Here is a 27,353-nt window from a genome sequence, read left to right as displayed (position 1 = left end):
AAGTCCCACCAGTTGACCTAATTGAGCGCGGAGTTGCCAGTGCTTCACGGCAGCTACTGCGCTGGGCCAACTCGGAGGCTTGGCGAGCCACATGCTGGGAGGTAGGTAGAGCCGGAGCCCTTCGAGGCTGGGCGCCACGTTGCTTCTCCCTTTTTGAATAGGGAGACAACGCTTCTGGCTATTGTGTAAACCGGTCGAGAACTGCGTTCATTCGCACATCAGCTAAAGCGAGAGCAGCATTAAAGCGCCTTCTAATCCGACCCCTGGCAACATGTGCGTCACGGACCAATGTTGAGTTTTAATGCCTGGCTTCGTTCGCCTTGGGGAAGCTTACTTGAGAGAATGGCCGAGTACCTCGACAATCGCGACGAAGTGCACAGGATCAAAACCCCCACGCCAGCCCAGCAGTGGCCACCGCCCCCGCCGAACCCCGCCAACCCTCCAGAGGATCCACCCATGTTCCCTGATAACCAGTTGTTTTACGCAGCGCTACACAGCCTTTCCTCACTCCGTCCCCGCTCTCCCACCCACTCCGCATTCGACCCCAGGTTTGTAGTCCCCAGCCGAACAACAGACCGCCGTCTCCCGCCCAGCTGCCAGCCCGAACCCGCACCGCAGCGAGGGAGCCAGCTCCCCGCGCTCCTCGCAGGCGGGCGGCCAGCCAGCCGCAACTGGGTGGTTGGTGATTGACAGGAGGCTGGAGCAATGAGCCGCAGGGGCGGGACGCTGCGTCACTTCCTGGCTTTTCGGGTAGACGGGGTATATAATTTCGGTGCTCACGCAGCGGCCTCGCTCCCACAGTATGGCCGGCGACATTAGCTAGCGCTCGCTCTACTCTCTCTAACGGGGAAACAGCGGACTACAAGAGACTGAGCTGTATCTGCCTCTATTTCCAACAGACTCACGTTCAACTTTCGCTCACACACACACAAAAAAAAAGCCGGGAAAATTTTATTAACCCTTTTTTTAAAAAAGTTAATATAAAATTATAGCAAAAAAGGAACCTGAACTTTAGTAACACAGCTGGAACAATCCGCAGCGGCGGCGGCAGCGGCGGGAGAAGAGATTTAATTTAGTTGATTTTCTGTGGTTGTTGGTTGTTCGCTAGTCTCACGGTGATGGAAGCTGCACATTTTTTCGAAGGGACCGAGAAGCTGCTGGAGGTTTGGTTCTCCAGGCAGCAACCCGACGCAAACCAAGGATCTGGGGATCTTCGCACCATCCCAAGGTGGGTGCTCGGGGCTCTCGCCCACAGTCGGGTCTGGGGGCTGTCGCCGCCTGGGAGGCACCAGCCCCAGGCTGGGGGGCGGGGGTTGGCTTCCCGCAGCCTTCAGGTGAGGGCAGGTTCGCGGGCGGGGGTCGTTTGGGCGGGCGGGGGTCGTTTGGGCGGCCGTGGAGGGCGGCCCCGGCGCTATCGGGAGAGGCCAGGTCCACGCGCGGCCCGAGCCGGCTTCTCCCGCCACCGTTGCAGGGCCGGGCGCTGGCCGGGGGGAGGGGAGAAGGCCGGCGCCGCCGCGTGCTCAGGTAACGTCCCCCGCGCGGCGTGCGGTGCAGCGGGCGGCGACGCTCGGGGTGGTTTGGCGGCCCTCGCCTCCCAAACTTACCTCCTCCTCCACGGGAGTTGGCGGTTCGGGGCCCTGGGTGAGGTGCCCGGGGGTGGGGGCCGCGCGGGCTCCCTCCCAGCAGGTGTGGCTCGGCGGGCTTAGTCAGGCGCTAATTCGGGCGTGTCTGCCTCGGGAATGGAGGAGGGAGGGAGCGGGACAGGAGTCCGACTCGTTCTCTCCGCGTGCTGCGGGAGGAGGGGGCCCACCCGGGGCCGGGCCGAGGGGCTGACGAGCAGGCCTCCCGCCCGCGGTCGGCGCTGGCAGCATGTGGCGCCCGGGCGGCGGGGATTGGGCGGGAGCAGCTGTGTCGCAGTGGCTGGGCCCCACCGCCGCCCTAACGTGCTCTGCACCAAAGCCTTTTCGGGGCGGCCCAGGGAGCCCACCGAGGCTCGCTCCCGACTCTCTTGACCTTGGGTTGTGTAACCTGTTACCGAGTCGGCGGGGTCCGGGCGAGGTGCGGGGTAGAGTGACGCTTGCCTATATTCACGGGCTAGAGGCCCGTCCGAGCTCGGACATAATACCTTTAATGCCTAATCCAGCAAAGGAATCTGGGGCCCCAGCCTCCCACCCCGGGCAGTCACGCGAGAGAGCTGGGCGATCGCGCAGAAAAGGAGAGGTCTTGTAGTGGCCTTGATCCAATCGCAGACGAGGGCGCAGGCGACCCCTGGGGTGGCTGGGCCGGCTCCCCCCGGCTGGGCTCGCTAAGCACCCCTTGGCTTTCTAGGCTTCTCCGCGCACAAGTGCAGCTAGCTAGAGTGGCCGTGCGGCGGCGGCGGAGCCGGCGCGGCCGCTTCATTGAGAGGCGACGACCAATGAGCTCGTTGGCCCGACCGGGAGCCTGGCCCCGGGGTGTGGGCCAATGGGCGTTTCAGGAATGTTGGCTGCGCTCGCCGCCTTCTCTGACAAAAAGCAACTGGAGAAGGGAATCCAGGCGGACACGTGCTGCCGGGACTTTAAGGCGATCTATGTTGAAGGAATCTCCTGTAGAAGAGCATCGCGTTAGCTAAAGTGTGACCGGTTTCATTTTTCAAGCTTTGTGCGACACTTAAAAATGTCTTAATATATCCCTTTACTCTAAGCACTTTATGTTTATAGGAAGCAGTTACTTAAAAAATATGGGGAAGCTTAGTATTTCCTCCATTTCACAGATGGGGAAGCTCCCTGGTGTTGTTAATGCGCCTTTGGTAAAACGATTGTGATGGGATTATCTAGAAAATGTTGTCAGGAAGAACTAATGAGTAAGAACAGTCTTATAAAATGAATAACAAAATTTTCTGCTCTGGCTCTTTAAATGGGTTGAAGCTTTATTTGTAAGCACGCGTTCTTAATAAAGGGAAGGGAGTGTTTCCTCCCCGAGTTCTTGGGCAAAAATGCCAGAATTTAAGCTTGGGCTTTTTTGGTTAAGAGTTCCCTGAATCAAGGAGGAGAAAGGCTTATAAATGGGCAACTTGCTTTCTTTAAATGTTTGAGAACCGCTTTTGTACTTTAATCAGCTGAAATTGTTTTACTGCTTCAGTGTGGATCTTAAAATGATGGCAAAAGTTATACCTTCAAGGACAGGATGTTCAGTTTTGTTGAATTCGTGATTTAGTGCCATACGTTTTGTAGACACTTAAAATTTGTTACGTCACTGTTGTGAGAGTTTAGCACATTTCAGCTGTTGAAACATCTATTGGATTTAACAGAGATGTCCGTTGGTAACCTTCGAGGAACATTTTTCAGTGACCTCTCAGGCAGAGATCAACTGGTTAGGTTATTTATTCAGAAGTTTAAAAAAAAGTACCTGAAAAACAATACATGCTTGATACATCACCTAAAACCAGTGGCCTGGCCAGAGAAAATCACTGGCTTCTGGTCTCCGAGGAGGTGGGGTGCAGGCCCCAGAGACCACAGAGGAGTTATCAGTCATCCAGAAGAGTAATGCATAATGAGATGGTTCGTGGATGACCTATGGCATGTCTAGATTTGAATTCAAATATCATCTAATAGCTAGCTGTTCGATATTTCCATGTCTCTAAAATGGAGAAAATAATGGTACCTACCTCATAGGGTAATTGTGAGGATTAAGTGGGTTAATACATATATAGTACTTAAAAACTGACTGACAAATTGTAACCATAAGTGTTAACATCTTTATATTTGATTCTTTGCCCTTAAGGACAGAATCTTTTTTTCTTTTCCTTTCTTTAAGCAAACCAGGCTGGAGGAGAAAGTATATCAGATACTTAACATTAAAGGGTGCTCTACCAAGTTGACGTATTTTTATTCAAGTAGAGGAGATATGGTGAGTTTTGGATTGCTTAATGCAGTTAAACCTTAATTCTTCCACAGAATAATCAGTCTTTAGTAGCTTTGTTCTTTTTTTAATGATATAAAAGTTTGGAAGCCAGAAAATCCTTCCTTGTCCTTAACCTCACATCTCCAACCTCAGTAATACTGCCAAAATGCAAATAGACAAAAGTCATAGTCAAAAGACATTAACTAACAGACTGGAATAAAGTTAACAACTTAACTACACTGTTTATAAAACATAAAACTTAAGGTTATGGAAAGGGTTAAGAGGTCCTAAGAGGGCATCACTATCGATTAAAAGATAACAAGGATATTATGGGGAAATTCCTAGAAAAATACTTTTCCACACTGATGCAAGAAGAAACAGAAAATCTTAATAGTCCTATTACCATTGCATGAATTGAATTAATCAGTAATCATCCCATGAATATAAATCTAGGCCCAGATGGTTATACTGGAGTGTTCTAACATTCAAGGAAGAAATAATTCCAATCTTCTTCATACATTCTAATAGTTAACAGAAAGGGAATACACATCACAGTTCCTTTTGTGGTTTGTATAATTTTGATATCAGACCCCTGACAAGCTGTGAAGGAATCAGAATTTTCATGCACTGCAGATGGGAATGGAAAACAGTATATCCACTTTGGAAAATGGTTTGGCAGTTTCTTAATAAGTTAATACATGATCCAACCAGTCTAGTCCACTCATGTATCTGTCCAAGTGAACCGGAAATGTGTCCATACAAAGACTTTTACATGAATGTATTCATAACAGCTTTATTTTCCAATAGCCCCCAAACTGGAAACAGGTTTCTATTAACAAGCAAATAGATAAACAAATTATGATTATTCATACGATAGAATACTACTCAGTAATAAAAAAAAGAGATGAACTGTTATTGATACATGCAACAAATAATTGTGCTGGAGAAAAAATAATAAGCCTCACAAGAAGTACTATACTGTAAGATTTCATGTCTATAAAACCAGAAAATTCTAAGAATCTGACAGGCAGATCAGTGGTTGCCTGAGGATGGAGTTAAGGGGGAAGGGTGGATTACGGAGAGGCATGAGGGACCTTTTAGGGGTGATGCATGTGGTCAGTGTTTTGTGATAGTTTCCCAGGTATACATGTATGTCAAGAATCTTGTAGATTTAATGTAAATGAAAAGATTCAAATGAATTTGAAGTTTAGAGTACTATATGTCCCCAAATTCTTTGTACAGTAACAACGATGAATATGAATTTGGAGAATTTGAAAAGCTGCTGAAATAGTTTTATAGAAAAGATTCTGCTATCATCAGGTATAAGGATCCAAAAAAATACTTAGTTGGAAGCAGTGTGGGGTTTGAAGAATTTGTGACATGAAAATTATTCCACAGACATCAACCAAGAGAAAAAAAACCGTAGGGCCATTTTGAAGGAAATATTCCAGCAGAGCTGGAGAAAGTGGTAATCTGCCAAAATAAAACAATATGATTTGAAAAATCTGACTAATAGTAAAACAGCATATCTTCTGAATACAGATATTTTGGGTTTTTTGAGCTTTTTGTTGAAGCATAACACAAAAGTTAAGAGAATCATGGGCTTCTCTGGTGGTCCAGTGGGTAAGAGTCCATGCTCCCAATGCAGAGGGCCCAAGTTCAGTCCCTGGTTGGGGAACTGCAGCGAAAAGACCCCGCATGTAGATGCCAAGTGCCGCAACTGAGACCCGGCACAGCCTAAATAAATAAATACTCATAAGTACATCTCTGATTTTCACAAATTGATCACATTCATGTAACCAGCGCTCAAATCTGAAGAATGTAACTAGCCAGAAATCCCCCGTACCTCCTTCCAATTATAACCTATTCCCCTCTCCACCTAAGGGAACCACTATCCTGATTTCTAACACACCATAGATTAGTTTTCCCCATTTTATATATAACATGGAGTCATTTAGTATGCATTATGCCTCCTTTGGTCAGCATTATGTTTGAGGTTTTTTAGTTCATTCTCAATGTTGTATTTTGTGTCCATATGCCACAGTTTATCAAATCTATTGTTAACATGGGTATTTGAGTGATTTCCAGTTTGCTAATACAAATATATGGCTATGAACACTATAGTGTGTCTTTTAGTAAGCAATATGTATGCTTTCCTAAATATACACATACCTAGGAATGGAATTGCTAAGTCATAGGGTGTGCATATAGTCAGCATAAGGGTGCTGGTTGCTCCATATCTTCATCCAACACTTGTATTGTTTTTTTAATTTTAGTTATTATTGTGGGTATATAGTGGTCTACGTATTTCCCTTCAGACTAGTGGAGTTGAGCATCCTTTCATATCTTTATTCACCATTTGGCTATCTTTTTTGAAATGCTTGTTCAAGTCAGCCTGTTTTTCTTTTGGGATGATTTTTCAGTTTGCAGGAGTTCTTTATATATTATGGATGAATTATCCATCCAGTATGTGTATTACAGATATTTTATACACTCTGGTTTCCTTTTTCGTTTTATTAATGATAGCTTTAGAAACAAAAGTTCATAATTTTAATGTAATCCCATTTATCAGTGTTTTCACCTTTAATGGTTAGTGGTTTTGTATCCTATTTAAGATATCTTTGCTCATCCTGAGGTAACGAAGATGTTATTTTTTCCCTCTAAACTTTGTTTTACTTTTCATATTTAGATCTGCAATCCATCTGGAATTGATTTTTTAATATGGTATGAGGGAATAGAAAGCACATGAAGCAAAGTTGGCCCATCTTTCCAAGCTTTAACTCCAAGTCAAGCTGGAACCCACTCTTTCTTTTTTTGTGGGGGGGTGGGTGGCAGCACTGCGCAGCTTGTGGGTTCTTAGTTCCCCAACAACCAGGGATGGAACCCAGTGCCATTGGCAGTGAGAGAGTGTAGTCCTAACCACTGGACTGCTGGGGAGTTAATTCCCTGGAACCCACTTTCTGTTAAACATTTCCCACTCTCCTGTAGGCCATTTAGTAGAGTTGCAGCATTTACCTTCAGTGTAATCTGAACAAATGACATAATACTGAGAATCTTTTTTTTTTACTAATTTCTCAAGGGAGTCAAAAGGGGCACATTATATAGATTTTGTTTTATTTTTTTAAGAAAGAAAATCTTTTCTGGTATGGCTTGGGTTAAATAATACTGGTTAACAATATGTTGGAGAAAAGCAGTAGTCCAGACATCCAAATGAATAAGGAACAGATGATGTTTTCTAAAACTGACTTATTTCACACAGTAATTAAAGTTGAAATATAAAAAGAGGGAGTAGTATATTAGGTTTAACCTGCAGTTTTCTCTACTGAATTTTTCAGATTTCAAATGATGTTGAATAGAAACAGACCATTTATGTCTATTTCCATAATGTCTTAGAATTGCTGGACTAAAATCCTGGACCAAACAAAAGCCTTTTTATAAGAAATGGCAGCTATGGGGAGGAAGTATGTTAGAAGATAAGAAATTTTGGTGAGGAAAGATAGTTTAATCTGATCTTTCAGGACTCTAAAATTGGCTTTCCTTTTTGCTTTAGAATTCATCTCAGACCTGAGCTATATATATTCTTAGTAATGAGGTAGGTTCACATGGGAAATTGTAGTGGATGGAGGTGAAGAGAATATTTTACTAATTGTGGGAAGGTTAGAGGTGTTAGACGTGTTACTAATTGTGGGAAGGTTAGATGAAAACTACCATCTATAATTTTAATATTGGAAAAGACATTTAGGACTAGTGGCATGTTCTGCTCTTCTTTCTTTCCTTCACTCAAATTTGTAAGCTAAAATAAAATCTTCAGTAAAGGACTGGGGGCAGTTGCAAAAATAGTAAATTACACCTCAGCATTAACTTTCCCAGAACTCATGCCTTACTTGACTAAATGACTGCACCATATTGCAATATCAATAATTCACATTTAAGGAATTTACAACCCATTGCCAAGAAACCTTTTAGCCTAAATGTTTAGGAGTGAAAAGCTTCTTATTGAGTTAAGCTTCTCATTACACTCCTCACAGCAGTTTCAGAAAAGTTTGAACTGTTCTCTTTAAACCACCTTTCTGGGCTTCCCTGGTGGCGCAGTGGTTGAGAGTCCGCCTGCCGATGCAGGGGACACGGGTTCGTGCCCGGGTCCGGGAGGATCCCACGTGCCGCAGAGCGGCTGGGCCCGTGAGCCATGGTCGCTGAGCCTGCGCGTCTGGAGCCTGTGCTCCGCAACGGGAGACGCCACAGCAGTGAGAGGCCCGCGTACCGCAAAAAAAAAAAAAAAAAGTTAAACCACCTTTCTTTGAGAGGTACACATTGAAAGTAATAATCAAATGAAAGTAGCAGTAATTATACTCATTTAATTTTTAGGTAAAGTTTGAGATGGAGAATTTAGTACTCTGATTATAATTAACAGTGCATTCTGGGTTGATTTCTTTGAACAAAAGATAAAAGCTTATTTCTCTGGATAATCTGAATTAAATTCTGGTCAGTCTAGACGTTGCTAAAGAATAATCTCATGTTCTAGGATAGGTTTGACTCAGACTGCTATTACTAGTACTACTACTTTGGGTATGGTGTTGAGGCCTGAATGTAATGTGATAAGGAGAGTCTCTGAAACAGATAGGTCAAGCTAATAGCTCAGGTCACAGTTCAGGGAAGCTTCAAATAGTTCAGTTGGGTGGCTTTTTGGGTAAATTACTTGATAGTCCTGAAACCAGTGATTTTTGCTTAAAGGAAGAAAACCATTAGAGGAATCTAATCACATGGAGCCCTTTTAAGTAAATGTAGGTTTCGAGGCACCATCTGCAGAGTATCTGACCTACAGTATCTATGGGTAGAATCTAAGTGATAAGAGTGAAATGAAACTCTGCTCTAAAGGGTTTCTTCCACCTGCTTGCAGCATTTTGTTCCCTCCATCATTTACTTCTTTTAATTGATGTTTTAAAAAGTCTAACAAAGTGTACAATTAAGCAGTATTCAGTGTGTGTGTTTACATTGTTGTGCAGCAGATCTGTAGAACTTTTCATTTTGCAAAACAAACTACCCATTAAACACTAATTTCCCCTCCCCTCTTCCCCCAGCCCTTAGCAATCACCTTTCTTTATGATTTTGACTACTTTAGATACTTCATATGAATGTATTGATTACTTCATTTAAGTGGATACCTACAGTATTCATCCTTTTGTGACTGGTGTATTTCACTTAGCATAAAATTCTTAGATTCATCCACGTTGAAGCATGTGATAGGATTTCCTTTAAGACCACATAATCCATTTTATGTATTATACCACATTGTCTTTATCCATTAATCCCTTGATGGACATTTGGGTTGCCTCCTTCTCTTGACAATTGTGAGTAACAGTGAACATGGATGTGCAAATATTTCTTCCAGATCCTGTTTTGTATTATTTGTGTATATACCCAGAAGTAGAATTGCTGGATCATGTGGTAAATTCTATTTTTAAATTTTTGAGGAATGTCCATACTGTTTTCCATAATGGCTGCACCATTTTACATTTTCACCAACAGTGCATAAGTGTTAAAATTTCTCCACATTCTTGCCAACACTTGTTCTTTCATTTTTCCTTTTAAATAGCAGACATCCTAATGGGTGTGAGGTGGTATCAAGAATGTGATTGGCGTTTCTCTTATGAATAGTGGTGTTGAGCATCTTTTTACATGCTTGTGGGCCATTTGTATATCTTGGAGAATTGTCTATTTAAGTCTTTGCCTACTTTTAAATTGGGTTATTTTTGTTGTTGGAGTTCTTTGTTTATTCTGGATATTAATCTCTTATAAGATATATGATATTTTTCCAATTCTGCTTTTTCACTCTATTGAATGTTTTCCTATGATACATAAAAGTTAAGTTTTATGTAGATCCATATGCCTATTTTTGCTTTTGTTGCCTGTGCTTTTTGTGTAACATCCAAGAAAGCTTTGCCAAATCCAATGTCCTGAAGTTTTTCCCTATGTTTTCTTATAGGTGTTTTGTGTCTTAATTTAGGTGTTTTAACATTTTTATATATATATATATATATATATATATAATATTTATTTATTTGGCTGCACTGGGTCTTAGTTGCGGCACGGGGGATCTTCATTGCGGTATGTTGGATCTTTAGTTGCAGCAGCATGCGAACTCTTAGTTGTGGCATGTGGGATCTAGTTCCCTGACCTGGGATCGAACCCCCTGCATTGGGAGCGAGGAGTCTTAGCCACTGGACCACCAGGGAAGTCTGTTAATGTAGGTGTTTAAGTCCATTTTGAATTATATGGTGTAAGGTAAGTATCTAATTTCATTCTTTTGTGTGCAGATCCAGTTTTCTCAACACCATTTGCTCAAGAGACTCTTTGCCCAATTAGTCTTGTACTTTTGTTAAAGGTCATTTGACCTGAGGTGTTTACTTCTTAAATTTTTACATTAAAGAGTGTAGCCAGGGAATTCCCTAGCGGTCCAGTGGTTGGGACTAGAAGCTTTCACTGCGGTTGCCCAGTTCAATCCCTGGTCGGGGAACTAAGATCCCACAAGCCATGTGGTGTGGCCAAAAAAAAAAAAAGTACTCAGTTAGCCATTACAAGTGTTATTGAATCAGATGACATAGAAGTCTCTTGTCATTTTAATTGCCTCTCTTACTGTGTTAACACCCCAGTTTGTTCTATTTTTATTAGACCACAGACTCTTTAAGAAAACTTATAAAATATGGCATGCCATTAATGTTTTACTTTTCTGGCATAGTGACTAAGATCATTCAATCCATGTACTGTCATTTGTAAAGAGCATACTATTTGGGATATTTATCATGATCTGGGTGTGGCTAGGATCCAAAAAAAGCTTTATTTACAAAAGGAGGCTTATTTTCCCCTCAGAAATGTGATATTAATAATTTGCTGAAATTCTCAGCTGTTTGGTTTTCTCCTTCTTCTTTGTGTTCATGTATGGCATTGTATTAACTTCTTCAATTCTGTATCTCTGTTGCATCTTTCCTGCCCTTTGATTTATTATTTTTTTGAGCCAACAGTGCTCCTAAGATTGTGTTTTTATAATCACTTGGTTGATAGACTGTTCAACTGTGTTTGGCTTAGGGTGTTTTAAAGCAATTCCTTTCATACTGTGACTTTGAAAAATCCTACTTGAAGGTTTCTATTAGGTGAGGAAGAGTTTGGTTGTAGAATTAACAGTGATGAATGAGTGCAAGAGCATTCTTGTTCCATCAAGATGGAATAAGCACACTCTATTCTCACTAAATGCAACTAAAAAACCTGGACAGAATGCATGGAGCAGCTATCTGAGAACTCTGAAAAGTAAATGTTAGGTGAATTGGAGAAGGAAGCCAAAACTCAAAATATCACTGAAATAGTCGGGAGTTTGTTTCTTTTTTTCTCTGGTATCTCCTGGGGTGGTCTCAAAAGCTGCCAGAAACCTGGAACTGCACACAAACTGAGCTCTGAGAGAGGTCTTTTTCTGGAATGCAAAGAAGGAAGGGAAGGGGGGGGGCCCCTTTGGGTTAGAGAGAGTGGGGTAAATCCCTTTTTTATTTTCGTATTGCTTTGCTTTTTTTCTGTTCTCTCCTGCCACAGCTCAGGCAGTCCTGTAGCAGACTGCTGCAGAGTGGGGAAACTAAATTGGCTTTCTAGCCAGAGGACCAAGAAGCAGGCCATCTTCACTACCACCCCAGTCCGCCCCCCAACCCCCCACCCCCCGCCTTGAGCCAGAAGTTGTTGTGGAGATTATGGAGAGAAAGAGGTGAAGAAGGTGATCCCTTAATGATTTATATGAACACTCCTTAGCTGCTCATATGTGGATCTGACCCTAAACAGTGTATCAAAGGCTTTGAAAACTGACAGATTGGCCACTGGGTGGCACATATGCAGGGCAGCTCAGAATTCCATAGCAATGGCTTTCATAACTCTGAAATCTGAAATCGTAACATAACCCATAGAAGTTGGATAAGAACAAGACTGAACTTAACCATTTCAACTGTCTGCTAGCACAATTTTTTTTTTTTTTTTTTTTGGCTGCGTTGGGTCCTCTATGTGGTGCACGGGCTTCTCCTTGGTGGCTTCTCTTGTTACAGAGCATGGACTAGGCGCACGGGCTTAAGTGGTTGTGGCTCGCGGGCTCTAGAGCGCAGGCTCAGTAGTTGTGGTTCATAGAGCTTAGTTGCTCCATGGCATGTGGGATCTTCCCGGACCAGGGATCAAACCTATGTCCCCTGCATTGGCAGGTGGATTCTTAACCACTGCATCACCAGGGAAGTCCCCTAACACAGTTCTTTAAAATCAGCATGCTCCATAGGATTTAAAGGAGATGTAAAATCGTATAGTGTGATGTCCAGGATGCGATCATAAATTACTCGACATACAAATAAATGACCAGGAAATTCTTTCAAAGGAAGACAGTCAATAGACTCCAGCCTCTAGGTGATGCAGATCAAAATTTAAAAGCATCTATCATAACCATTCTATAAGAAGTAAGGAGAACACTTAGAAGTCTTAGCAGAGAAATAGAAGATGGAACTAAAAAATAACTACTGGAATAAAAAGTTTACTGAATGGGCTTTATTTAGTAGGATGGAGATGACAGAGAGTGAGTGAACTTGAAAACAGATCGGTAGGAATTGCCCAGTGTGAACAACAGAGAAAATATTGAGACTGAAAATGAACAGATCCTGGTGGGACAAACCAAAAGTTTTAACATTTTGTGTCAGATTCACAGAAAGAGGAGTGTGATGCAGAGAAAATAGTCCATGTCTAGGTTCATTATAATGAATGGGTTCTATAACAGCTAAGATATTAGACAGTGAAATGACTAAGCTTCATTTATGCAGGTTAAGATAGCATTTCAAGTGGAAGATATATGTGTAGCTCGTTAACAGAATAATTCTGTTAAATGAATCTTTTATTTTTTCTTTTTAAGAACTTACCCTCTAAATACCTGAATTATTATGGTGACAAATTTAAAAAACTGAATGGGATCATGTAGCAGTTTAGATTTTTTAAATTTAAGGCTCTTTGATTTTTTAGTAAGTTTGTAAGATCTAATCAAAATTATTGCCAGATGCAACAAATATTTTAGGACCTGCTGTGAACTGGGCTAGGCACTGAGGATGGAAACAGTAAATTACACATTCAATCCCTAACTACGTGGAATGATTCTGGTGGGATTAACATGAATACCAAAATAGCCACACAACTAAAGCACTTAGGTAAGCCTTCTGAGTTTTAAAACATTTTAATGGCAGGCTTGATCTGGTGGGGGTAGTGGGGTGGCTTGAGCTGGAGGAAGGGAGGTGGGGACAGAGGTTCTAGGTAGAGTGAAATCCATTCAGCAGTATCCAGAACAGTCAAAGTTTGCACCTGTTGTCTCAGCATAATTATAAGGATCTAGTTCACTCTCAGGTGGCTTGATTTGGGTGAATTAGTTATCTATATGTCTGTCAATGTACACTTTATTTGCTTTAATTATCCTTCTCATTGTCTTTTGTGTGTGGGTGGCTACGTTGGGTCTTTGTTGCTGCCCGCGGGCTTTCTCTAATTGCAACGAGCTGCGGGGCTACTCTTCATTGCAGTGTGCGGGCTTCTCATTGCGGTGGCTTCTCTTGTTGCAGAGCACAGGCTCTAGGCACGAGGGCTTCAGTAGTTGTGGCGCACAGGCTTAGTTGCTCTGCGGCATGTGGGATCTTACCAGACCAGGGCTCAAACCCGTGTCCCCTGCGTTGGCAGGCAGATTCTTAACCACTGCGCCACCAGGGAAGTCCCTCGTTGTGTCTTTATCATATAATGTGTCAGATGAGAAGGGGGGATCCCAGGAGATCTGAAGATTAGATAATAGTTTACTCTTTGGAGAGAGTAAAACAGGATCTTTCTGAAGTAAGGGAAGCAGGTACAGTTGAGGGGTAGAGTCACTACACGCAAAACAGAATAAAAAGTTTATACTGAGTGTGAGATCCGTAGCCCTTTATCAGCTCTTTTACCTACCAGAAATCTTAATATGCTCCAGGCAAGACAACCGAATATTTGGGTAATCTGACCTACCCAGGAAAGAACAACAGCAAAAAAACACGGAGTTCCCAAGTGAAACAGCCTAGATAGAGAGAGGTCCACTAAACAAGCATAGAACTTCTGACTAGCTAAGTCTTAGCACCCTATTCTTGGCCAAGAACCACTTAAAAGAAACGTTGAAAGAGGAGACATTTGGGGGAACATCTGAGGATAAATTTGGATAAGTGTGTAGAAAACAGAAGCAAATGAAAAAGCAAGACAGCTTTGAAAAGCAAATGAAAAGCAAGTCCAGGAAAAAAACCTATACAAGCGAGGAAAAGTTCTTGTTATACTATATCTAGCTCAGCCACAGAACACGTTTAAAAGTCTTAACATCCTATAGTTAACACTGCTGTATGATATGTGAAGAAAATGTTAAGAGAATAAACCCTGAGTTCTCATCACACCGAAAAAAATTTTTTTCTTTTAATGCCTTTTTTTTAATTGTATTTATGTGAGGTGATGAAAGCTAACTAAACTTATTGCAGTAGTCATTTTGCAGTATACATAAGTGAAATCACTATGATGATGGGCACCTGAAACGTACACAGTGCTGTATGTCAACTATATCTGAATAAAACTGGGGGAGGGTAGTTAACTTTAATCACCGCTTTTCAGTTCTATTCACTATTTATGTTATGTCCCGTGGATAGAAGAGAATATTTGCAGGAGTGCTTAATTCTAGTGGGAAGTCAGTATGTAATGACATTAGCCAGTAGCATTATTGGAAGATCTGAATTAGATCTCTAAAGAGATCCCTGTGCTCCAGAATTTTACTTAAATGCTTCTAATGTTTATAGTGGGTATTTTTATTATTTACCTTCATATTCAGTATTTGAATTCTAGTAGGTAAATTTTGTATGCATTATGTAATTTATTATCAGTCATGTGAGGTAGGTTTTATTAAACCAAGCCCAGGGGTAATTGTAAGAAATGTCACAAAGCAGAAAAGCAATAAGCTTCAATAAGAGCCTCATGTTTTCCTTTAGTTCTGGTTATTTCTTTTTGCATGAAGGCATATTCTTTGTGGAATTGAAATACTGTGGGTTCTGGAATGTTGTTTGCACATTTAGTGACCTTTGAATCTTAGAAATATGAAACTGAAAGCTACTACTTCAGTACCTAAGACAATCTATAAATTTGTGTTAACTCAAAACTGGGTCTTAATTGCAACTGTTTTTCCTTCCCTAAACAAATTGAACCATTTTTAAAATTTGAAACAAACTGCAAAAACATGGCCAAGTCTAATATGTATTTTCTTCTTTATATAAACAATCAGTAGCACCTCTTAAAAAGAGTAATTGTTAGCTCTTTTTAAAAGTTGCTTTGTAAAGAGAAAAAAAGTTGCTTGATAAAGTTATGGGCAAATAGGCTTTATAATTAATCATTAGCAAGGCTAAATCATTTAAGTTTTCAGATGGGTCTGAGTAATGTTCAATTTAATCTACCAGTGGGAGGAATTACTACTGCCTTGTGGCTGGTCATCCAATAGCCCATTGGGCCAATAACATTCTTTTTTTTTTTTTTTTTTCCCCCCCCCGCCCCGCCCCGGTACGCGGGCCTCTCACTGCTGTGGCCTCTCCCGTTGCGGAGCACAGGCTCCAGACGCGCAGGCTCAGCGGCCATGGCTCACGGGCCCAGCCGCTCCGCGGCATGTGGGATCTTCCCGGATCGGGGCATGAACCCGTGTCCCCTGCATCGGCAGGCGGACTCTCAACCACTGCGCCACCAGGGAAGCCCCCAATAACATTCTTTTAGAAAAATGATGAAACAGGCACAAAATTCTAGCAGGATTGATTGGTATTATGTTTGCCTTTAATACAAAAGAATAAGCATACCTAGTTCTGTGCTGGCTGTGCTGTTGAGGATTTCTCTCACAAGGTCTTAACTGGAAAAGAAAACTTTAATGTGCCATTTTCTTGGGTATACAAGAATGAGTTGCCAAATATTAAGAGGCTGAAAACATATTTCTAGCCTTTAATCTGGTTATTTTAAGCTGTCCTGTGGGAATATTTTATGTTAACTTTCTGTTTATAGTGGGCACACTGAAGAGGAAGCACTACCTTAGGTCTCAATTGGGTAGATTAAGACTAGCCCATGACTTCCTTTTTGCTGTCTACTGCCTTACTGCATTTCAGCTTTGTTGAAATGGGCATTTTGTCATCCCATTAGAGTGTAACAGTATTCCCAAGATCTTATGGGTATGCTTGTACTATTGAATTGTCAGCCAAAGGCATTTTTTGGTTTTTTTTGACAATGCTTCTAGACCTTTAAACAGCACTGGGCATTGTGATTAGCTGCCAATTTGATAGCAGAAAATAGTATCAAAACTGTGTGAGAGTACCAGCTTACTTTTGCTGTCAAACTTAAATCTCTTTGCCAATCTAATTGGTGAAGGAAATGATGCTTTTAAATTGTAATTCATATAGTAAGGTTAAAAATCAGAATTTGAGGGACTTCCCTGGCAGTCCAGTGGTTAAGAATCTGCACTACCAATGCAGGAGGCGCAGGTTTGATCCCTGGTCGGAGAACTAAGATCCCACATGCTGTGTGGTGCATCCCCCCCCCCAAAAAAAAAATCAGAATTTGATAGGGGAAAAAAGTATCTCATTTTAACTTGTATTTCTTTAATCACTTAGTGAAAGGTAATGTTATCCCTTGGTTTATTGGCCTTTGGTATTTCCTCTGTACATGGCCTATTTACATTATTTTGTCCATTTGTCCACACCCCCCCATTTGTCTTTTTCTTAATAAATTGCAAATACGTAGTATAATTTCCTGGGTTTCGGTTTGCTTTTTTGTTTTTTACATGCTATAGCAAAATGTATCCATCTTATTTGGTGGATATGTCATTTTTTTTTTTTTTTGTACGCGGGCCTCTCACTGTTGGGGCCCCTCCCGTTGCGGAGCACAGGCTTCAGATGCTCAGGCTCAGCGGCCACGGCTCACGGGCCCAGCTGCTCCGCGGCATGTGGGATCTTCCCGGACCGGGGCACGAACCTGTGTCCCCTGCATCGGCAGGCGGACTCTCAACCACTGCGCCACCAGGGAAGCCCCAATATAAATTATTTTGAAACAAAACTAAATGTTGGTATTCATAAGAGAAGCTGGAACAAGAATGTGACAACAAATATAAAATGTGGTCTTAAATCATTGGAAACCTTTGAGACCTTTGTAATTTTTATGAGTGTACTGTTATGAATTAATCATCCTCTTTTTGGTTAAATAATAGATCCGAGTGGGACATACTTTTGAAGGATGTGCAATGTTCAATCATAAGTGTGACAAAAACTGACAAGCAGGAAGCTTATGTACTCAGGTAAGTCCTGTAAAACAAGTGTTGGCTAACCAATTTCAGTCTGAATCATACTTTACATGGAATAGCAAATCATTTTTCTGGATCTTAGTTCTATAATTGTTTTCATCTTATTTTTTAAAATATGATGTAAAATAAAATGTTTACTTCTGATGTCCCTAGGCAGTAGGTTTTTGAAGTCCTACCTAATAGCTCTTCAAGATGGTTGCCATCTTTACTACCTCCTTGAGGTTAGCAGGAAATGTCTGTGAAGGAGGGGAGGGTAGAATGGCACTGTTCCTTTGCCCACAGTCCCTGATACAGGTCTTCCTTTTTAGTATATGCCTCTCTCTCTCTCAACTTCAGGCAAAGTGAAAATTAGCTTCATCATACAAATAGGATTGCTGTATGTAAGAGAAGAAAGCCATGCAACCTTTTTATAGGTATAAAGATACTATATTGAATTCTTATAATATTGTAACGGGCCTTGGGGCTATTGTATTGAACATGGTGCCTGCTTTTTATGAAGCTTGTGCTTGGCATGTACAGATGTTTATCAAATGATTATTATGTGCCAGGCCCTAGGGATATAATGGTGAGTAAAAACAAACATTCCTTTCCTCATAGAGCTTATTATCTAATGAAAAGTAATGAGATGGTTACAGAAATACATGAGAGTGGGCAGTTCAAAATGAGGTAAAGTATGAATTTAGTGTCCTAGGTTAGGTTAGGTTAGGTGAGGAGGAAAGTTGACTACTAAAAGAGAGTTTGTGTAATGAGCTAATATGCTTTATACCTAATTTAAGTTCTGTTTCTGTGGGGTCCTATAACCTTACACTGATTTTTATATAATAGAAGAGGAAGAATACTATAGTACATTATTTGCCTCCTTGAGATCTTAACATTTAAAATTATTAGCCAAAAATTTACATTGTAAATGACAGTGCAATAATAGATTAAGCATCTCAGTAGTACATAAACATTGTTATAATATTGTGACTTTTTTTTAAACTGCAGTGAGAGTAGCATGTTTGTCTCCAAGAGACGTTTCATTTTGAAGACATGTGGTACCACCCTCTTGCTGAAAGCACTGGTTCCCCTGTTGAAACTTGCTAGGGATTACAGTGGGTTTGACTCAATTCAAGTAAGTAATCAAAAATCATTTATCCTTTTGCGGGGTGGGGCGTAAATGTTAGGGTTTGGTGATGTGCCTGGTAAATAAATTTGTATACTTGTTCAGTTTTAATGGGTAAGGACGTTCACAACATGGGGAGAAAGAGTGCCTGTTGCTCATTAATAGCAAAAAATATGGAGGAACCAGAGAATGGGTTGGGATAAAACTCAAATGGGAGAAAAGAAAACCAGACACTTTCAGTAGTTAATTCCTTAATATTATTACTATGAATGGTAGAGAAACTAAGAAAAAGAAAAGCAAGAAAAATCATCCAGTCTTCATAATAAAGAATTGATTATGTTAAAGAGCAATAGTCAGTTAATTCTTGAATGCTATCAGAATTTATACTTAGGGTATAATTGTTCTGATAAGCAAATGTTGAATTTTAATAATTAACTATGGCAAGGATAGCTGTCATTAGGACCTAAAACAGTTTTTGTTAATTTTTGACCCTTTTAAGAACATCTAAATTTAGCAATATGTTCTTAATTTTTGGATCAGTGACTCTTTTGAAACTAAATATACACATGTTCTGCCACAAAATTTTTGCTTACATGCCTGTTATAAAGCTCAGATTAGGGACTCTGGTGGCACAGTGGTTAAGAATCCACCTGCCAATGCAGGGGACACAGGTTCAAGCCCTGGTCCAGGAGGATCCCACATGCCACGAGCAACTAAGCCCGTGTGCCACAACTACTGGGCCTGCACTCTAGAGCCTGTGAGCCACAACTAGTGAGCCCACGTGCTGCAACTGCTGAAGCCCGAGTGCCTAGAGCCTGTGCTCCGCAATAAGAAAAGCCACCGCAATGAGAAGACCGCGCACCACAATGAAGAGGAGCCCCCGCTTGCTGCAACTAGAGAAAGCCCGCACGCAGCCAAAATTAAATTTAAAAAAAAAAAACAAAAAAAAAACGTATTAGAAACTCCTGCTCTAGGGCTCCCCTGGTGGCACAGTGGTTAAGAATCCGCCTGCCAATGCAGGGGACACAGGTTCGACCCCTGGTCCAGGAGGATCCCACATGCCATGGAACACCTAAGCCCGTGCGCCACAACTACTGAGCCTGCGCTCTAGAGCCCATGCTCTGCAACAAGAGAAGCCACCGCAATGAGAAGCCTGCGCACTGCAATGAAGAGTAGCCCCCGCTTGCTACAACTAGAGAAAGCCCATGCACAGCAAGGAAGACCCAACACAGCCAAAAAACTAAATAAAACAAAATAAATTAATTTAAAAAGAAAGAAAGAAAACTCCTGCTCTAGGGAATTCCCTGGCCATCAAGTAGATAGGACTCCGTGCTCACACTGTCAAGGTTCCAGGTTCAATTCCCTGGTTGGGGAACTAAGATCCCACATGCCACGTGATATGGCACAGAAAAAAACAAAGAAAGAAAAAGAAACTTCTGCTCTAGAAATAAATATTGTACCTTGTCTCTACAGTTGTTATGACCCATCATTAGTAGTTGGGCATTTTTTAGTTTCTAGAAATTCAGTGACACAATCTACATGGTTAATGTTCTATTTAGACTCTCTTCACAGCTGAAAAACAAAGTTGCTCTGTATAACACTAACCCATGGGTATTGGTCTGAAACCTTGCTCTTTGACACAGTGGCCTTTGCTTTTGTTTGTTGGCCAGCAAAGTACTTATACATCTATTAAGCATATTAAAGGAAAAACACTATGTTAGGTGTCATTGGGGAAAATATTTGTGGATATAGTTTTGATTTTGATATGTATATGTAGAAAATAGTTGATTGGTTTAGGAAAGGTGATAGAATTCAGTGTATGAAGTTATCTGTCTGTCTTTTTATAGAGCTTCTTTTATTCTCGTAAGAATTTCATGAAGCCTTCTCACCAAGGGTACCCACACCGGAATTTCCAGGAAGAAATAGAGTTTCTGAATGCAATTTTCCCAAGTAAGTTTTAATAGAATTGAATCCTGCTTTCTTAAAGTTAGAAGATATATTCTCTCGAATGTGTGTGTGTGTGCGCGCGCGCCTATGTGTCAAATGCAGCACATTATATAGTTAAGATAAATATATCAGTGTAGCTGATTACAATTTTTGGAGTATGTTGTGTAAGTGTTGTTGAAATGATGGGGGGAAAATCAAGGAATTGATCGCCTGCCAGAGGGAGAGCTCATCTTCATCTAGCCAGTTGCCCTCATTTATATCTAACTTAGTGGTTATGAAGGCTGTAATCCCTTCATCCAGAAAAATGCCCAGTCACTTCATAAACCCAGGCTAAGGCACTGGTCCATGTTAAGAAACTCTGTCGTGCATTCTATATAGGAATTGTCCTAGCTTAAAAATGGTCAACTTAGTGAGAGCATAGTGTCACTTCAAGTAAATTGGCAAGATTTTTTCCATCCATTTGCTAAGCTTTTATTTATAGACCTTCCTTTTTGAGCTTCAAGGACAGGGAAGTAAAGTTTATCTAATCTAACACCCTCATATCCTAAAGGAGGCTGAAAACCTGGATGATTTTAGTAACATGGCACAAAGTTGTCCACAGGGATGATTTAAAAAGAAAATCAGATTTCTATCCTACTGTTCTTACCTCATCTACTAATATGAAATTGTACTAGTTATATAAATAAGAGTGCTGAGTATAATTTAGTTTAAATATCTACCAACTATTAATTTACTGTGTTTAATGAGGCTTTGAAACACTATGGACAGGAGGACGTATTACATAAAATAACTTTTTACTTGAGAGAGTAGATAAATGGGTGACCAAATTCCATTTCCTAATGGAGTTTTAGGGGAGAGTAAACCATAGTTTTCTCAGCACCATTTAGACTGACTCACTAGCTGAAGTGCATCTCTAAATGACAGCCAGTAAAGTTTTTTCTTAAAAGGTGAGGGGGATCCTGCCTACTTGCTATCGAATGGATCTGTTAAATTTATTTTATGTTCTCCTTCAACAGATGGAGCAGCATATTGTATGGGACGCATGAATTCTGATTGTTGGTATGTTGGACCCAATTTGATGGAAGTTTTGTTCTACATAAGATTTACTTTGAACTTGGAGTTGTCATTTTTAGAAACTATTTTGTACTTTTACATAGGTACTTGTATACTTTGGATTTCCCAGAGAGTCGGGTAATCAATCAGCCAGATCAAACCCTGGAAATTCTGATGAGTGAGCTTGACCCAGCAGTTATGGACCAGTTCTACATGAAAGATGGTGTTACTGCAAAGGATGTCACTCGTGTAAGCATTTTCAATAATAATTCTGTATTCTGCTTGGTGACTAAATATTTTAACTCATTCTCCATTTATTTTTCAGATTTGTTTTTAATTCAGTTTTTGGGCTTTTTTCCAGGAGAGTGGAATTCGTGACCTGATACCAGGTTCTGTCATTGATGCCACACTGTTCAATCCTTGTGGGTATTCAATGAATGGAATGAAATCGGATGTAAGTAAGAATATCTTGCTTAATAATTGAAATATTTAAGTGTGCCCTTTCCATTATTAACACAAAACTATTTCTCAAAGGGAACTTATTGGACTATTCACATCACTCCAGAACCAGAATTTTCTTATGTTAGCTTTGAAACAAACTTAAGTCAGACCTCCTATGATGACCTGATCAGGAAAGTTGTGGAAGTCTTCAAGCCAGGAAAATTTGTGACCACCCTGTTTGTAAATCAGGTAAAGTATTTTATTATCGACAATAAAATCTTACAGAAAATAAAGATAGTGAAGCATGTCATAAAATGTATTCTGAGATGGCACATAATCATTCAGCTATTCAGAGGTACTACTAATTGAGGTGTTTGGTAGATGAGAAGCTTTATGTGTTTCATTAGACTTCTGTTGGTCCTTGTTTTTATATCTAACCCAGTTCATGGGCTCCTCTTGTCCTATTTTCCCTGTTGATAGACCTTGGGGTGGGGGGTGCCAGGGGACATAAGGTGCCCCACTTCATCCCACCCCTAAGAAGTCAGCTAAAATATTTCAGTGCCACAGTTTGACTAAAATAATAGTCTTAAATATTTATTGCATGACTGCTTTGTTCGAAAATACTTCTGCAGGTTGGAAGCACTCATGGTTAATTTAATTTTTTTCCCCAGAGTTCTAAATGTCGCACAGTGCTTTCTTCACCCCAGAAGATTGAAGGTTTTAAACGTCTTGATTGCCAGAGCGCTATGTTCAATGATTACAATTTTGTTTTTACCAGTTTTGCTAAGAAGCAGCAACAACAGCAGAGTTGATTAAGAAAAATGAAGAAGAAACGCAAAAAGAGAACATACATAGAAGAAGGTGGTGGCTGCTTTTTAGATATTGATACCAAGGGCCATGCTTTCCATAACCACCACCTTGTAGTTGCAGAAAGCCCTAGATGTAATGATAGTGTAATCATTTTGAATTGTATGCATTATTATATCAAGGAGTTAGATATCTTGCATGAATGCTCTCTTCTGTGTTTAGGTATCCTATGCCACTCTTGCTGTGAAATTGAAGTGCATGTAGAGAAAACCTTTTACTATATGAAACTTTACAACACTTGTGAAAACAACTCAGTTTGCTTTATGCACAGTGTAGTATTTCTCCAGGTATCATCCAAAATTCCCCACAGACAAGGCTTTCGTCCTCATTAGGTGTTGGCCTCAGCCTAGCCATCTGGGACTGTTCTATTAAATTGCTACCAGGATTTTGCATCCAGTTACCTCCACTTTCTAGAACATATTCTCTACTAATGTTATTGAAACGAATTTCTACTTCATACAGATGTTTTTGCAGCACCAATCAAAGTTCTTCCACGAGTCGAGTCCTCTACGAAAATGACTGCAGTCATCCATTTTGTGTATTACTCTCTCACTGCTTCCTATACTTGTGTGACTTTGATTCATTCCTCACCATGGTGTCTCCCTCCCAACCACACCCCCTCCATAAAGCAATACACTGTTACACTGTGGGTTTACACTAACCTTATACCCCAGAGGGGGAATGGGGTTGGGGGTGGACCCTGGGCTTAATTTTCTTTTAAGGTCAAGGGAGTTTGGCATTTTTCGTTACCATGAGCTCTTTTGGAATAAGCTGGTGTTGATTAGTGAAGAAGGTGTAGATTGATACTAGGGAATATTGGCAGAACTGTATGCCATACTGTGTCCCCCATTAAATGAGATTAGCTTCTCATGGGTACCATGTCTTTATTAACTTACTAAGTAGTAGTATAGGAAAATTATCACTAAATTTGTTAGCAAGGAGATTTAAGATAAAGGTTGTGTTGGATTCAACAAGTTGAGTCAGCTCAGATGATTCACCTCAACTTTTACTTTCATAGCCATTTCCACTAATTTCTATTAATGATATGCCATAAACTTTCGTTCAAAGCAGAATCGATGTCTTTGCCATCTTTGTGACTTAAAAAGTTCTGTGACTTTGTGATGCATGTGATAGTGTTCTGACGCTTCCTCTTACTGGTATTTCTTTCTCCATGGAGTAACATCAAGTGATGAATGAGAACTGTTCAGGTTATTCAGACATACTACACAGTGAAGCAGAGTGCTATCCATAAAACATAACATATAAAATTCCAAAATGGTCAATTGGAAATGACTAGAAATACAGGCTTAAAAGAGTTGGCATCTTTTAGCTGTATTTGCTAATACGGACATTTATTTAAGCAGCTGAGAAAAGAGCAAAGTTGACTCAATTTTGTATTTCTTCTTGTCCTCAAACAATTTTTGATTCATTCTGGATTGATGCAGTGATGTTTTTGTTCCTTCCGTACTTATAAATGAAACACTTTTTTTTTAGTGTTTCTAAACATAAATTCTACTTGGTTTGAAATCAAGTGGTTGGAACACTTTTGACTTTTAAACATGTTGATTCAGAGCTTCATTGAAGAAGCTTTCAATCAATGGATCAGTCCGATTCTGTAATTAGTGCACAGTACCTAATGTTTTGGTGCTATTATGAGGACCAATGCTCAAAGTGGATTTTGTTCTTGAACAGTGTCCCAGTAGATTTGATGAACACTTATTGGCTTGAGGTCTGATCCCTGCCCCAGCCCAATAGATTTAAGATTTCTATTTAATGTTGAGAAACTGCACAAATTTGTATGGAACAAAGCCTAGAAAAATAAAAACTATAGATTGAATAGTAATCTAAATTAATCCTAGTGTGTATGATAGAGGAGGGAAAATTTTGGTGCCATAATTTCTCTCTTCATGGTGTTGGACTTAAATCAGTTGAAATGTATTTCTGTACCACAATTTAAGCTTCAATAAAGGTTTGCTTAATTCATTGTCTAGTGACATTCAGAAAGTTTTCTGTTGATGTATTTTTTTAAATAGTATACATGACCAAATACTAGACATCTAAAGTTTTTATAATTAATTGAGTAAATCAATATTTAATGATCATTTTTTAAGATTTATGGGAGTTGTCATGAAGATAAGATCTCTAAGCTCCTGGGAGAACAGATTTAAACATTTTTTTGTTAGTGGCTTCATACCTGAAGCTCAAAGGAAATCATCCGGGCTATATACCAAGATATCAAAGAGTAGAAAGGGTGTAAGTAGTAAGAATAAGAATGCTAGAGTTTGGAGCTAGAAAAGTGAAAAGTTTGAAGGTGGAATAATCTAACATTTATTATGAAATAGGCTCTTGATGGTGGGGTGGGGGCAGAGTTTAACTCATGGTTATTTCTATTAACTAGAACAGAGTTATAAGCTTTTGATCATTGTGCCATGCGGGTACATATCTCATCTGAGTTTAAAAGGGTTGATCATAGAAAAGCAGGTTGTTACATATGTGTGCAATACTTACAGCACCAAATTCTTTTACATGAACAGGTAACTGAGTTTGGCAGACACTTGGTGTTAATCAGATTCAGGGACATAATCTGAAAAATATGGTAAATGTGATATCACACTATGAAAGATAAAAGGCTTTTATTGTCCTAGTCAGATAACTCACCATTTCCTGGCTACCCACCTTCAAACTTGACATTCTCATCTACCCTTTTTGTCATAATGGAAGAAGTATTGGTCCTTTGGATTCTATCCACCCATTCCTACTTTCAGAGACTTTATAACTGAGTTCACTGCAAGCATGTCCACTGTTGATCACCATCAGTTTGTTTTACTTTTCTGGTTTCTTCCCACTTATGTTTGCTCCTTAGGGTCTACTTTATTAATCCTTTACAAGATGATAAGTGTCAATTCTTACCCCAAACTGAACCCTCTTCAGACTACTTCTTGCAATCTAGCATTTTCCTGAGTTGTTGAAACCAGAAACCTAGGATGAAATTGAGGCAGGGTCAGAGAGATCTGTTATGTGACTAAGTTTGGAAGAAAACCATTGGCAGTGTCAAGAGATGTCCAATATGCTGTTGGATATGTGAGCTAGGAGCCCATAAAAATAGGTTGAGATTTGTAATTAAACATCTTAATTGGATGTATATTTAAAAAAATTGTACCTTGAACCTTCACACCCTAGCTTCGATAGTCCTCAGTTCTGCTTTGGTACATTCATCTGTCCGCTATGCACACCTCTTACTAGGTAAGATTTATTAAAAAATTGAAATACGCAAATCTTAACTACAATTTTGAAAATGGATACTTTTAGCCCACAGCCGTATCAGGACAAGGGAAGTTTCCCTTATACCCCTACCTAAGCAACAAAGCCACTACCCCTACTTTAGTTGGTAGTTTAACTACTATCCATATTTTTTCACCATAGACTAGGGTTTCCCTCCCCCCCCAGCTCTGAAACTAAATTGAATCACTTAATGCTTTCATTAGTATAAAGTTTTGAGAGGTTGAACCATGTATTTCTTTTTATTGCTGAGTAGTATTCCATTGTATGAATGTACCACAATTTGTTTAGCTATTCTCCTGTTAATGAACATTTTGTTTCCAATTTTGGGAAAATATGAATAAAGCTGCTATGAACATTTGCATATAAGCATTGTGGCTTCTGAGTATGTAATAGTATCTTGTATTAATCTACATTTCTCTAATGAACATGCTCTGTGTCAATTAGCCATTTACTATATTCTTTGAATGAAAAGTTTTGTATATTTTAAAATTAGGTTGGCTTTTTATTAATGAGATACAGGACTTTTATATATTTTGGATACAATTTTTTGGTCTAGTATTTTGCAGGTATCTTCTAGTCTGTCTTTATTTTTCTAAGTGTTTTGATGAGTAGAAGTTCTTAATTTCAAGTCTTAATTTATCAACTTTTTTAATGGATCTTTTCTGTGGATAAATCTGCCTTCCTCCACATTGTGATGGTGGTGTTTTCTTGTAAAAGCTTTATAATTTTTGGCTTTTACATCTATGATCCATCTCAAATTTTTCTAAGTGATACAAGGTAGGGATCGAGGTTCATTTTTATCCATATGATCAGTTAATCCAGCACCATTTGTGCTTTTTCCATTTAATTAATTTGGTGCCTTTTAATAAATTAGGTTGACCATGTAAGTGTAGGTCTACTTATTGCTTTGACTATTTCGTGTACTTTGTATTTCTGTGTAAATATTAAAGTAAACCTGTTGATTTCTATTTTTTAAAAGCCTGATGGGCATTATGATTAATTAGCATTGAGTTGAATCCATCTGTCATCTTTAATTTTTCTCAGCAATATTTTGTGTAATGTGTGATTTTGATTATGTCATAACTATTTTAGGTTTCTTGACGCTAAAAACCTATCAATGGGATTGTTTTTTTTCCAATTGCTAACTTACACAATTAAAAAAACTTTTTTTTCTTGTATCATGAGACCTTGCTTAAGCTCACTGGTTTTAAAAATTTTTTATTTTCTTCTCTATTGCCCTGTTAGGACCTCTAATACATGTTGAGTATAAGTGGTAAGAGCAGGCCTACTAAGATGAGGTTGGGAAGACAACCTAGGGAGCAGAATTCAAGGAGGTAGTGTCAGGGTGATGCAAGTGGGCATCTGGGAGTGAGTGCATCCTTGCATTTTGCTCCCTAGGGGCTTTCCTCG

At 40.0% G+C, this 27,353-nt stretch overlaps 1 protein-coding gene across 1 annotated transcript; it reads left to right on the top strand.

Moving 5' to 3' along the window:
• Nucleotides 1-781: 781 nt before the first annotated feature.
• AMD1 (adenosylmethionine decarboxylase 1) lies at nucleotides 782-27,113 on the top strand. Its single transcript, XM_004264720.3, has 9 exons — nucleotides 782-1,228; nucleotides 17,156-17,242; nucleotides 18,236-18,362; nucleotides 20,201-20,303; nucleotides 21,317-21,359; nucleotides 21,458-21,602; nucleotides 21,715-21,807; nucleotides 21,888-22,043; nucleotides 22,466-27,113. Exons 1-9 carry the CDS (start codon nucleotides 1,119-1,121, stop codon nucleotides 22,604-22,606), a joined length of 1,005 nt encoding a protein of 334 aa, XP_004264768.1. The 5' UTR covers nucleotides 782-1,118; the 3' UTR covers nucleotides 22,607-27,113.
• Nucleotides 27,114-27,353: the final 240 nt, after the last annotated feature.

This window comes from Orcinus orca, chromosome 12 (genome assembly GCF_937001465.1).
Source record: "Orcinus orca chromosome 12, mOrcOrc1.1, whole genome shotgun sequence".
Lineage (NCBI taxonomy): Eukaryota > Metazoa > Chordata > Mammalia > Artiodactyla > Delphinidae > Orcinus > Orcinus orca.
Note: the sequence above shows the minus strand (reverse complement) of the source record. Positions and strands in the feature narration are given on the sequence as shown.